Raw genomic sequence first — 13905 nt, 5'->3', positions numbered from 1 at the left:
GATACATAACACAGTGGTCACCAACCTTCTCTCTGGAGATTTTTTCCTACAGAGTTTAGTTCTAGCTTATATCTAACATGCTGTTCCCTTTATCAGATAACACTAATTAACCTGATCAAGCCAATCACAGACATGTTAGTAAGCTGAAGATGTTAATTAGCTGGAGCTGTAACTCAGAAAAGCTGCTTTATCATTTTAAGTTGACATAAACCTCAAATCCTGCAGGTGCTTCTCCCTCAAGGTTGGGCAGGGATGTAGAGTTGCCCAGAAAGCCGAACATCTTGTCCACCATCTCCGAAACGCTGACAGGTTCCTGCCTGGCCTGCTCCATCTGCTCCAGCAACTCCTTCTTCCTGCGTGCCTCCTCTCGTTCGGCCATCTCTCTCTCCTCCCGCTCACGGGCCAGCTGGGCCAGTCGCTCCTGATGCTTCCTCTCAGCCTCAGCCCGCGCACGCCGTGCCGTCATCAGATTCCTCAACCTCTCCTCTTCAGCCAGACGCTGACGCTCAGCCTCCAGCCTGTGCTCCCTCTGCACACACACACACACACACACACACACACACACACACAAACAAACATACACAAGCACACAAAGACAAACAAACACACAAAAGCAGAGTGAGAGAACAAGAGGTCAGAGAAGATTCACAAGAACTGAAAGGTCAACACGTTTTCCATAAAGCAAACAAGGACACACAGTGCCTGCTAAACATGAGTGAGTTAAAAGCCAGGTCCATGACGTGCTTTGCACCTAAAAAGTTAAGGATTAATTAAAACTATATACAGCATCTCACCATATCACTTATGTTCAGTTCTTGATGTGATTTGAGTTTGAGAATTGCTGTATTATATGTTTCTGTTATAAACATCTTTTTATATTCTGTTGTTAGCTTATTACAGGTTTATATATGCACAGACCCAATAAGATGTGCATGGGAAGGTGGAAATTCAACTGCTTTCATTTTATAATCAAGTTTCAAGCCAATTTTCAAACTTAAAATCCTACACAAGTATTGTTTCAAATAAAATTAGAATCTTTAAATATCATGAAAAAAGAAAAATAGTATGTGAAATAAAATAATAATAAAATAACTGGTAACACTTGTTATTTACAAAGCTACATGACAATTACATAAGCCTTTAATAACAAATATATTTAATAACATAAATCTTCATAAGCATTAATAAAGCTTATCCCAATATGCGTCAGCTGTCACAAAGCCTGTTTTTGTCAAGTTGACTGTCATTTCACTTCAGAAAATGTGTGACAATTGACTTGTTGGAAACAGCTTTTAAAATGTTTACATAGGTTTATGTCAGTTGTCATAAAAGGCAGTATGTGTCATGTAGCCTTATGAGTGATGCCCTTCAGTAGAGCATTATCAAATAACTTTACTAGGTAAAATGACATAAAACAAGCAAATCTGTCTAGAAATAAGTTGAATAATCTGATAATATTCTCACAGCAATCATATAATGAGAAATATTAGTTATATAGACTAGATTTAAGATGATTTCACTTGCCAAGATATCATATTTTGCAGTGAAGCTTGGTGTCTTGTCTACACTGCTAAAATATTCTAATCAAATTGAATATTTTTCTAAAAAAAATAAAAAATAAAAAATCCAGTCAATTCATTGTAAAATCAGATTCACCTCTATGATGGCTATTCATTTCTATTTATTATTCTATGATTCTTTTTGTAATTTCAGTTGTAGTTTTTATTTACTACAAAACTCCTGTTATAAAGTATTTGCAGTGAGCAGTCACACTACTGTACCTCTAATCTGAGGCGCTTGCAGAGTCTGCGTGCGATCATGCCGCGAGCATAGGCCTGGATTGTGCGAATGGCATTTAAGCGTTTCCAGAACGTCCGTCTGACCAGGAAACCACGGCAACGACCCTGCAGCAGAATGATGCGTGTCCTGGCATCTCGGTACACCAAGTAATGCTTCCGGGAGCGGCACAGGGCCTGCAGCCTCAAGAAACCTGCACGCATCTGCAGAAGAGGCATGAATCTAGTTGAATAATTACTATAGTGACTGACTGCAGCCAAGTGGGAAAAATAAGGTAATTTTGTTTTTTACACAGCTGTAAAGCTGTAAATTCAATAAAAGGTGATAAAACATACCACTCTATAGTTCTTTCTACAGATATAGCCCCTCCACATTGTCTGGATCAGTGTCACCGCTCTCTTAGCCTTCAGGAAGTTGGCTCTGGAGGTCAGAAACGCAGGTTACATACAGATACCCCTATGTTTTACATCCATTCACCATCCATTACCTGCATCATTACCTGTCTTTCATTCCACGCACTGCTTTCTGGATCAGGATGACCTTGTCTGTGATGGTCTTGTCCCTCTCAATCTCCAGCTGCATGTCATGGTGATCCTACAATATGATAAGACCAAATAAAACATTTTTCTGCCTCCACTCTGTCAATGTCTTTCCATCTGCTTAATCAGTTTGATCAATATTTAGCTTGTTAGTGTCCAGCTGCACAGTGGATGTCTGTTTTTTCTTTGCAGTCTTTCAGAAACACTGTAAACCAAGGCCTGTAAACCACAAGTGAAAATAATTCCACTAATCCTATTGTTCAAATGCATACAATGTTTTGAGAAATATCAAACCTTGAGGAAGATCTTTGTCTTCCCTATCTGCCAGTCATCATTTCGCCCCAGGACTGATGTCACTATCCTTTGGCATGTCCCCCGCAGATTCTCCTACAAAATGTTAATGATTGGTCATAGAATATAAGCTGAAAGCAAGCCTTACAGACTTTGTGACTTCCTAAGTAACAGACAGGCCCATTTTTTTCCCTTTGCCTCCATATAGCACAAAATCTGCAGATGTGCTTGAAATTTTGCAGTATTTGTTCATCTCAGTTCATCTTAGTTTCATTCTGTTCTTGTGGTTCAGCATCTGTTGCTCACACTGCTTATCATACTATTTTAGATCAAAAGGACCCCAGAAGGAAAAGATTTTTCCCAACAAACTTCATTTTCTATGTTGGTACATGCTGGATGTACTAACAAGTTCTACTGTAGTTCTGAAAGGAACTTAAGTTTTTAGACATTTTTTGGACTTTTTGTGTACAGTTTGTGCACTTTATTAATGCTATTGACCCACTTGTAAATGGGCTGGTTTGACACCAGGCATGAGGACCCGGTAACGGTCCACAAATTCAGCGAAGGTGTAGCGAATAGGGTATCCAGCCCGGCGGATCCGAATGGTCTCCATCATCCCAGAGTACCGCAACTGCCGTACGCACAGTCCTCGATCAAATAACTGCATTAGAAAGAAGTGCAGCAAGAAGTTCATAACACAATGAGCTCTGAAACAGTTCTTTATTCATTTTCTCAATTTTAAATACAAGATTTTCCTATATTTGATAAATGCATTAAATGCGGTTGTGACTATGGGGCAGATTTACTAAGAGAGGCACTAATTACTGACAGTCTACTGACACTTTGTGCCAGTGGGTTGGCCAATTTAGAGGGTTATATACTAAGAATGTCTATGCAAATTAACAAAGTTGCAACATTGTTAACATAATAACATGAGATCACTACGAGATACGTGCCTGGTTCACAATTGTTTTTGTATGAAAGCCTATTTCCACCAGGTAGGTTGAAATATGGGTTGAAATTATGTTGAAATAATGACTTAATTATTATGACTTAATATTTCAAGACTTTGACTTAGTAAGTCAGAATAATGACTAACTTGAGTTATTACTTATTGAGAATGTATGTGATTATTTAAACATCATTTCAACAATAATTATTATGACAAAAACATCAGAAATTTGCGCAAGTAAGTAATTATTATGACTGTTCATGTTCATTCTGATGATGTATGCTGATCTTTAGTTCAGCACCAAGTGCATATGGACGAACCTCTTTGACACTGTGAAATCCCTGTTTAATTTCATGGAGTGCACCTAGGTAATTTGGGAATTATTGATTTTGAATGTGACCATTTAAACTACAGCACACAGAAGCCAAAGTGTACACAAATAACAAAGCCACAATAGCTTTAGTAATGTATTGAGTTTCAACATGTGCTTTTAATAACTATTTGGAGAAGAAAACTGTCAAATCATACTTTAGGCAAAACCTGCTCTGTGACTATTTGCTTTTAGTTTTTTTTAATTTACTTCATCAAAAAAGTCTAAATAAATAAGACAAAAATAAATAAATGTGTTTGAAAAACTCTCTCTTTCCAAAAATAAGTTTTTCACAGGCATTAAATAATGCACAGTCAGTATTTACTATCAGTCTTGGTAAATCTGAGTAGCTGCTTCATTATAATAATCTCTCATTACACTGCACTTTTACATGGAAACTCCTATAAATGCACATACCATGAGGCATACATACATACATACATCATCTAAACCGCTTATCCTTCTGGGTTGCGGTGGGGTGCTGGAGCCTATCCCAGCTGTCATTGGGCGGAAGGCAGGATACACCCTGGACAGGTCGCCAGTCCATCACAGGGCAGACAGACAGACATACACATTCACACACTCACACCTAGGGGCAATTTTTAGCACGTCCAATCGGCCTGATTGCATGTCTTTGGACTGTGGGAGGAAACCGGAGTACCCGGAGGAAACCCACGCAGACACGGGGAGAACAGGCAAACTCCACACAGAAATGACCCTGGTCGCCCGGCCGGGAATCGAACCCAGGCCATTCTTGCTGTGAGGCGACAGCGCTACCCACTGCGCCACCGTGCCGCCTATACCATGAGGCAAAAGAGCAAAAAAAAGCAGTGACTGCCTATTTGATGGTATTTTTGGGTGCTATGGGCTGTTGTGTTTGTTTAGTAAATTGCAACACTTTTATGTTTTATGCAAACACTTTTATGCAAAACAGGTATGTTTTGCTCCAACTGCAGTGACCGCCAAAAACAAACACACACTTCTAGGCACAGACTCACCATTGGCTTCTTGAGCTCGTTGGGTTTGATGCAGCGCACGAAGAAAGGCTGACACACACTCAGAGTCTGCATGAGCAGCTCCAGCGAACGCTTGAACTGACTGCTCAGAGTCGGAGAGCGCTTTCTAGTCTCCACACCCTAAACACACACACATGTACAAAAAATCAATTACACATCACAAACACTCACTTACAATCATGAGCATAGAGACATCTCCCTCTTATAAATACATATGCAAAGAAATATGCACATACATGCTACTAATACACACCACACGTCACATATACAGCATACATGTTCTCACCACCATACACAGCACATATACATTTAAACTGCAAAATACACCACATATACAGCATATATACCAAATACAGCAGTTATACATTTAAAACACCAAATACAGCACATACACATTCGAAACAGACCATAGTGGAGGATTTACATTTTCACCTTGACAATATCTATCCACCAGTCCTTCCATTTTTTTACACCTCCTCTTGTGAATCTTATCCTTACATGCTTTCTCCCTCTCTTTTTTGACATTCTATCTCTTCCTGAAACTTTCATTGGTTCCTTATATGTTCCTCTCTGTATACTTCTCACTCTCACTGCCTGAGCTTTGTGTTGGAATAATGAAGAAAAGACGCTGGTGGGCAGAGTGAAAAAAAATGGAAGGACTTGGAGGCTTTTTTTCCTCCCCAACCTCATACGGTGCCAGGAAAGTCATACAAAAACAAAGCTTCTCCTCAGTAAAGTGCAGAACACCAGTAAGACCAGGCCACATTTAACTTGAAACAGAACCATATTTCCCTTGATTTTTATATATTGCTTTGATGACTACATTTTCCCAGAATTCAAATTCATTACCACATATAAAGCCACTACTAGACTTAACAAAATGACTCAGTGAAAATGCTAAAGCTGAACACTCTGTCATAGATAGTTTCCACTGAGGAAAATAACCACAGGAATGAGTTCTGGAGAGAGATACTGCAGAGAGATCATTGCTGGTTAACGGTGCAGAGATGCTGTTTTTTAGCACTGAGGATGGAAGCCTCAGAGGGACACACAAGCACCAAGGATTGATTACCTTGTGAGGGGATGTGGTGGGCTGTAAATAGCCACAGAGAAACTGAAGCCAGAAATCAGGCAGAAAGAGAAAGAGAGGGAGAGAATTGACAGAGAAAGAGAGAATTGACTGGTGTTAGCCAAGTCTGCTGAGGCAGAACAGCAAGAATACACTCAGCCAAGACTTAATAAGCTGACATCACCACACAGAGAATGGGAAAAGAAGCAGTGCTGTCCAAACAACACCTAGAGACAATAAACATGAAGGAAATGAAATCTCACATCACAATAAACCAGTGTTAGTGAGACAACGGGAAAATTCCCAACACCACACACTCACAGCAAGAAACCCTCTCTAATCTACTGGCGATACTTACAAAGGCCCAGCACTTTGGCATTTTCGCTTTCAATATGAAACCCAACATCAGCTTTTCAAACACAAACTCAAAACTGACTCCTTTGCACTGGTATGCACTCCTAAGTTGGCAAAAATTGGGCATATTAATGCAGGATACATATGGATTTCATATTGGAAAAGGGCATCACCATAGCGACGTCAGCCTGAAAGATCTGCTTGATGAACTTGTTTTTGGAAGAATGCACCAGCTGGATGATGTCACTGTGGAGGCTGTCTCTGTTCTTCTCTAGAAAACCTGTACAAATGACATGCAAGAGCAACTTTCAAAACACTCTTAAATAAATAAAAGTGCCAGGAGGAATGACAATAATAAATTGGTTTCATTTCAAAGATGAGTGCCATCTCTTTAGTAGGAACACAAAACTAATGGATAGAAGTCAACATAGAGCTGTCAGCCCTGGACTAAAGAGAAATGGGCAATGAAATTGTAAAAGGATGTGTCATTGTGAAGCTGAAAATACATACAAAGATAAGAATTCCTAAAAATAAAGAACAGGAATACAGAACGAACCAACAAGGCTTTAAAAACATTTGTCTCATTCTGGCATCAGTTGAGAAACGAGGTGTATAAATGAGTAAAGCCATTTGTTTCAGCATTTGTCAAAAACTGAAATATTTTGATTAAAAAACAAAATATATAACAATCTAAACTGTAGTTCATGTCTGAGACTACTGTAATTTTTCTATTTTCTCTTAAAATTTTCTCAAGAAATTACAGGGCCGTCACTGTGAACTCTAGGCTGCTGTGGGGTCTAGAGCAGGGGTTCCCAACCCCAGTCCTGGCGACCCTTTGCCCTGCACATTTTTGCGGCTTCCATATTCTGCACACCTGACTGAGACAACGAGGCGCTTGTTAATTAGTTAATGAACTGAATCAGGTGAGTTTGATGAGGCAAATCACAAAAATGTTTAGCGTTGGGTTTTCAGGACAGGGAACCCCTGCTCTAGAGGGTTAATAATAAGTAGATGTGGAGTAAATTACCAGACTTTTGTAAACAGAACTGTATTTAATATTTTTGTTATTACTTGTACCACTTTTAGAAATTTCATTATTTTGGGAAATCTCGTTATGTGCAGTGTGACAAAGACAGATTAGCTACTCTCTGAGATACCTTTAGTTTCATAGTGGACCACACCAGCAAAGTGCTGAATGCCAAAATAGGTCTCATGACTGTGCTTAGAGGGGATGTAGTTGATGTTGAGCTTGTGCTGGGAGTTCAGTTTGCTCAGCATGGTGGCATCAGTTCCCTAAAAAACACAAAATATAGCAAAGCATTCAAATATCCACATCCACGTCAAAAAAGCCCCTTTCCAAAGCTGAGAAGAGAGTATATCAGAAACCCCACCAGCACTAGGGGGTTTATCCATCATTATTCATCCAAACATTCATGCAAGTGCAAGTGAACTGAGTCAAAGTAAATCAGTCATGTGACTGGAATCTCACCATAGGTTCTGTAATCCCCTGCAGTAATGCATAGAGGACAATGCATATGGTTCAAAGTGAATTCAAACAGTACTATTGTCTAGGCACTGATGTGAGACCCTATAGATGCTCCCTTTGATCCAGAATTTCGAATTGTGGCAGAGGTCTTAGGGGTCCTCTGGAAGAAGTCTAACTATGAAATGACCTATGTTTTGATGCACACTACTTTCACAGTATATGAAGAGTTTAACTGTAAAATGCGTTATAGATCACTTTAGAGAAGTGTCAAGTGTCTTTTATCATTATATACGTTGTTGGGAATGAGTTTTACACATACTAGAAACATCAGTGCTTTATTACAACTAATACAACCTTTATTAGAGAAATAAAATGTGTTTTCCATTATATATCAGCTATTCAGCTATCAAAAACTTGTTATATCCAAAATTATTTCAAATGAATACAGGACACTGAATTTTTGGAACGAAACTCATATTCTTGCGGTTTACCCTTGTAGTTTTTTCAAAAGTACTTTATATCTTTATCAATACAGAATTCGAATTGAGGGGGGCTAGGGGGTCCCAGATCTCCCATAAGAAATACAAACTGAATTACACTGACTACATTAGCAAGTAACTGGAATACCACAACTAACAAAGAGACACCACATCTTATTTCTACATAAAAGTAGACTTCTCACCAATGGAGGTACTCGTCATCTACTTCTCAACGTTTTTAGCAAAACCTTGGTGATAACAATGTACAGGATGGTACATACAAAAGTATAATAATATTAATATTTGAGCTGAATATTTTTTAAATTATTAAACTGTTCCACTGTACAGCCCTGATGTTCACTCTCCGGTGTTCTGATGTATTGTGCTACCTTGTCCAAATGTCCTACCATAGTACAACATTATTAGGTAGCTCCTTACATAAAACTGTAGGAAGGAAGTTTGATTAGGATATTAGGTAGGATATTTTGACAGCCTAAATCATCTTATCAGGGGTAAGTAGTAATATTAAGCTGTACAATATACTTGAGGTAAAGCTGAGTCAGCATTAAAAACAAATTATTATTAGGCTGTAGTTTATTAGGCAAAAAAATTATTAGGCTGTAGTCATCTCTCTCCTTGTCAACCGTCACAGCAGATGAGCAGTTGGATGAGTCTCTCGCATAAACATATATACCAATCAGCTGGCCTTATTCTTGTCAGATCCTTAGTTCTACACTCATTGTCCATTTTATCAGCTCCACTTACCATATAGATGCACTTTGTAGTTCTACAATTACAGACTGTGGTCCATCTGTTTCTCTTCATATTTAGTTAGCCCCCTTTTACCCTGTTTTTCAATGGAAAGGAGGCGGATCATTCTCAGCACAGCAGTGACACTGATGTGGTGGTGGTGTATTAGTATGTGTTGTGCTGGTATGAGTGGATCAGACACAGCAGTGCTGCTGAGTTTGTAAACACCTCAGTATCGCTGCTGGACTGAGCATAGTCCACCAACCAAAAATATTCAGCTAATAGTGTCCTGTAGGCAGCATCCTGTGACCACTGATGAAGGACTAGAGGATGACCAACACAAACTGTGCAGCAACAAATGAGCTATTGTCTCTGACTTTACATCTACAAGGTGGCCCCACAAGGTAGGTGTGTCTAATAGAGCACCTAATACAGTGTTTAAAAACTCCAGCAGCACTGTTGTGTCTGATCACACTTACACACCACCACCACGTCCGTGTCACTCCAATGCTGAGAATGAGACAATAGCTTATCTGCTGCTGCACAGTTTGTGTTAGTCATCCTCTAATGCTTTACCAGTGGTCACAGGATGCTGCCCACAGGACACTGTTGGCTGGATATTTTTGGTTGGTGGAGTTTAAAAGCTCAAGCAGCACTGCTGTGTCTGATTCAGTTGTACCATCACTGCAGTGCTGATAATGATCCACCGCCCAAATAATGCCTGTCCTGTGGTGGTCCTGTGGGTGCCCTGACCATTAAAGAGCAGGGTGAAAGGGGGTTAACTAAGTATGCAGAGAAACAGATGGAGTCTTTAATTCTAGAACTACAGACAGTACCAACATGGTAAGTGGAGATATATTTCTTTTCAATATTGGGTATTTCATCACACCTCTAAGTCTCCCCTGTGGTTACCTTGGGGAACTTGCTCTCCTCGTCGATCAGAGAGATTATGTTCATAGGTTTGATGGCGATCATGTCCAGGGCCTCCTGGTTGTCAGTGAACTCGATGTGCTGCCAGTTGATGCCCTCCAGGTTGTACTCTTCCTGCTCCAGCTTGAAGACGTGCCGCACAAAGAACTGCTGCAAGTTCTCATTGGCAAAGTTGATGCAGAGCTGCTCAAAGCTGGAAAAAAGGTCCGTGATTAGAGAGAGAATTTAAGTTCAGCCATCAATCATCATCAAGCCTGAGGTAACTACAAACTCTGAATATGAAAATAAATGAGCGCAAATGATGTTGATATAGTTTCAGACAGCAGTACACACCTGTTGATGTTGAAATTCTCAAAGCCAAAGATGTCAAGCAGCCCAACGGACCTGCGGATAGTATTGTCCTCAGAGGACGGGGCCCTGAAGATTGCAGCGTTGATTTTGTCCACTATCCACACAAACAACCTCCCATATATCCCCTGAAAAAAAGATAAACATCATTAGCTATCATCTAACGTACATCGGCATTATTTAACTATGAAAAGTTCGTAGTAGGGTTGTAAATCTCTTCATTACGATTTGATTCAATTACGATTCTTTAAGAACTTATTCAATGCATGAAATTTCTAATTTCAAAGTTCAATTTGATTATTTTAGCACTACTCAGGCCTAAAACATGCAGAAATACACTGACTATACAAATGTCAAATGTCACAGAGAAACTATTTACACAGCAGTGCTGAAGGCATTAAAACAATATACCAAGCGGTTGTGTTTTTATTTTTATATTAAACATTTTTTTTATTTAAATAGAATATAATTATAATCGATTCTATCATTCCAAAATCTATGCAGCTGAATTGCCACCTTCAGACCTATTCATGACGCACTTCACACCTATTCACTGACGATACATTTTTGCACTCCTAATGTCTGACGTCATTATTTTGCCTAAAATGCTAAAACAACTTAGCGCCTAACCTTGACGAAAGCATCCCGAACATCAAGCCCCTGATCCACACTCAGAGGGGTGGACACACTCTCCCCTCGAGTGATGAGGGTACGAGTGGTCAAACAGCTCATGACATCTTGATGGTCCACCTGTAGAAGAAAATGTACACATTTTCATGAAACACAGCTGTTCATACTGAACATTTCAACATATTTTCCAATAACTTTGGCCTTTTAGTATTTCAAGACAATAAGACTTCTGCTCTATGCTCATACACTGTAAAATGTATATTTCAAACATAAATTTACAGTGGTGGACTGCAAAGCGTTTACTATAATTTTTCATCAACAAAATCACAGTTACTTTTGTAAACACAGCACAACTATAGCAAGCTACAGTACTGTGCAAAAGTCAGAAATCACCCTTCATTTATTTCATTTCCAGGCAAAATGTCTGTACAAACTCATTTTTCAGGAGATACTTTCGAAGAGAGTAGAAATAAGAATATTAGCAAAAAAAACATGGCTTTCTAAAACTGGAGTTCAAGAAATGATTAAACGATACAGAGAAAATGACAACCACGCAAGACCTGGAAGACCACCAAAACTGTAACCATCGGATAAACAGCACTTTCATATTTAAGAGAGAGGACAAAATCAAGCTCCACTGCTACTTCAGATCTGAAACAATCACAGGTACTACTGTCCATCCTTCCACTGTGAGAAGACAACTCAACACCATGAGCCTGAATGGATGTGAAGCTGCCAAGAAGTCGATACTAAGAAAAGAAAATAGACAAAGAAAAAAGAACATTTGCAAATCAAACAAAGAAGCTGCTGGTGTTCTCAGAACAACAGAGTGACCACCCCAGAGTCCAGATCTCAACATTATTGAAAGGATTACTTGGATTGTGAGAAGCAGACCAAACACAACCAACTTCTAACACTGATTTTTGGAGGTGTGGAAAAATGTCCCTGCAGATTTCTTTGAAAAAACTGGAAGCAAGTCTCCTGATAAGAATGGAAGCTGTAATAAAGGCAAAGGATATTGAATACTGTATTTAATTGTTAAATGTGCTTTCTACTTTTCTCATATGCTGAAAAATGAATACCTTGTACTTTATTGCCTTTTTGAGGGTAAATTAAACAAATGAAAGGTGGTCTCTTACAGTTCCAGTTTCCAGTACTTAATTCCACACAGATACAGGTGGCATTTTCTGTCTACCCATGGATTTTCCTGAAATTCTGCATGTTGCCACCAGGGGGCAGATGCACAACTGAACTGTGTAAAGCACAGCACTTTGTTCACACTTAAACTTTCAAACTTTGCAGCTGTCTGTGAGATGGGAGTGCAGCGCAGTGATGAAGCAGTGGAGAGCTGCAGGCAGTGTGAGTGTGAAGGCCACGCTGCGCACACACACTCCGATAACAACATCTGATCCCTCTCTAATGACTGCATTTATCTCCAACTCCCCTTCTCTCCCCTCTAACAGCACTGATAACTCCCTCCCACCAGGATAATGAGCAAGCAAGAGAGAGAAATCAGAGACAGACAGTAAGAGGGAGAAGATGGAAAAGAATCAGCAGAGCACCCTGCTAGCTGCTGCCAGATGATTGACAGAAACAAGCAGATATGAAATATGCTTCACTCAGTTGAGTCACTCACAGCTATACATACAGACAGACTGGGACACGACACGGTGAATGACGTGGCTATAACCTCAGACATACACACAGGTTTGTTTTCATACAACGACAGAACAAGGAGACATACATAGACAGTCATATGCAAAGGTGTGGGCACCCCTAGTGAAATGATGTGTTTTGTTAATTAAGTGAAAATAAGTTACATCATACATGCTCTACAGTACAGAACACACTTTTGTACATTTTAATGCACAATTACTGTTTATTGGTGAATTTAACATCTTGGGGAAAGAAAATGTGGCTTGTGCAAAAGTTATGGCACATTTATATTTTATGTTTCATATTTTTTAATACGTTAAAGGTGCTGTGTGTAAGATTGAGGGGGATTTATTAGCAGAAATGTTATATAGTTTATAAATCCATGTTGTCATTAGTGTATAATCACCTGTAACTACAAATCACTGTGTTTTTGGTAGCTTAGAACGAGCCCTTCATATCTACACAGGTAGCAGGTCCTTTTCGAACAGAGGCTCCCATGTTGCGCAACCATGTTTCTACAGTAGCCCAGAAAGGACAAACCAAACACTGGCTCTAGAGGGTGTCTTTCACATTTTTATGTTGAAGCAGCAGCTTGAATTTGGTGCTGTTTGGAAGACATAGAAAGAAGAAGAATCAGTGGTTGCTGCTGGTTCTGGCTAACCATTTTGTGTTGTGAGAAGAAGAACATTTAGCAAATGGAGCATCATACTTATTATTTAACACAAGAAAAAGCAAGCGAAGGTGAATTATCATCCTCAAAGAAGAGAAAACATGAAGAGGCAAAATGAAATTGGGCCAGACGGCACCAGAAAACCTGATGGGCACCGTAGGTTCCACTATACGCATGGAAATAGAGCAGTGAGGGAGGGATTATTCATTTGGTTGCAATCTGCAGCTTCACTGCTAAATACCACTAAATCTTACACACTGCACCTTTAAACTCAGCAAATAACCAGAAATGTGTGCTAATGTTAGCAGAAAAAAAATTATTTGTTCCCTGTAGTGTTAAAATCAATAAAACGTCTCATTACTATTACAGTTGCTCCCCACACGTGGTCCCACTCCTTTCTCTGTTCAAGTCCCTTTTGTCTTTGTCTAACTCTCCCGCTTAATTATCGTAGTCACCTGTGTGTAGTTTCTACCCTTCTTCTCCAGGAGTTTCTACTACTGTCTGCTGTATAGATAGACCTCATGTTTCTCTTCCTGGACTTGCATCAATGTCAGGAAAAGTAGCTGCA

The 13905-nt window shown here is 39.5% G+C and overlaps 1 protein-coding gene across 1 annotated transcript in view; it reads right to left on the bottom strand.

Moving 5' to 3' along the window:
- myo7ab (myosin VIIAb) overlaps nt 1-13905 on the bottom strand; it is a 52902-nt gene that overhangs the window by 19227 nt on the left and 19770 nt on the right. Inside the window, exons 11-22 of the mRNA XM_036588742.1 lie at nt 11012-11131; nt 10367-10509; nt 10016-10226; nt 7546-7681; nt 6562-6668; nt 4948-5085; nt 3130-3288; nt 2631-2723; nt 2297-2391; nt 2133-2217; nt 1782-2000; nt 212-529 (exon numbers count right to left, since the gene is read on the bottom strand). Coding sequence (XP_036444635.1) covers nt 212-529; nt 1782-2000; nt 2133-2217; nt 2297-2391; nt 2631-2723; nt 3130-3288; nt 4948-5085; nt 6562-6668; nt 7546-7681; nt 10016-10226; nt 10367-10509; nt 11012-11131 — 1824 coding nt within the window. The remainder of the gene's footprint in view (nt 1-211; nt 530-1781; nt 2001-2132; nt 2218-2296; nt 2392-2630; nt 2724-3129; nt 3289-4947; nt 5086-6561; nt 6669-7545; nt 7682-10015; nt 10227-10366; nt 10510-11011; nt 11132-13905) is intronic.

Source organism: Colossoma macropomum, unplaced genomic scaffold (genome assembly GCF_904425465.1).
Source record: "Colossoma macropomum unplaced genomic scaffold, Colossoma_macropomum, whole genome shotgun sequence".
NCBI classification, from domain to species: domain Eukaryota; kingdom Metazoa; phylum Chordata; class Actinopteri; order Characiformes; family Serrasalmidae; genus Colossoma; species Colossoma macropomum.
The sequence above is the reverse complement of the archived record's forward strand: the minus strand, read 5'-3'. Positions and strand labels throughout refer to the sequence as shown.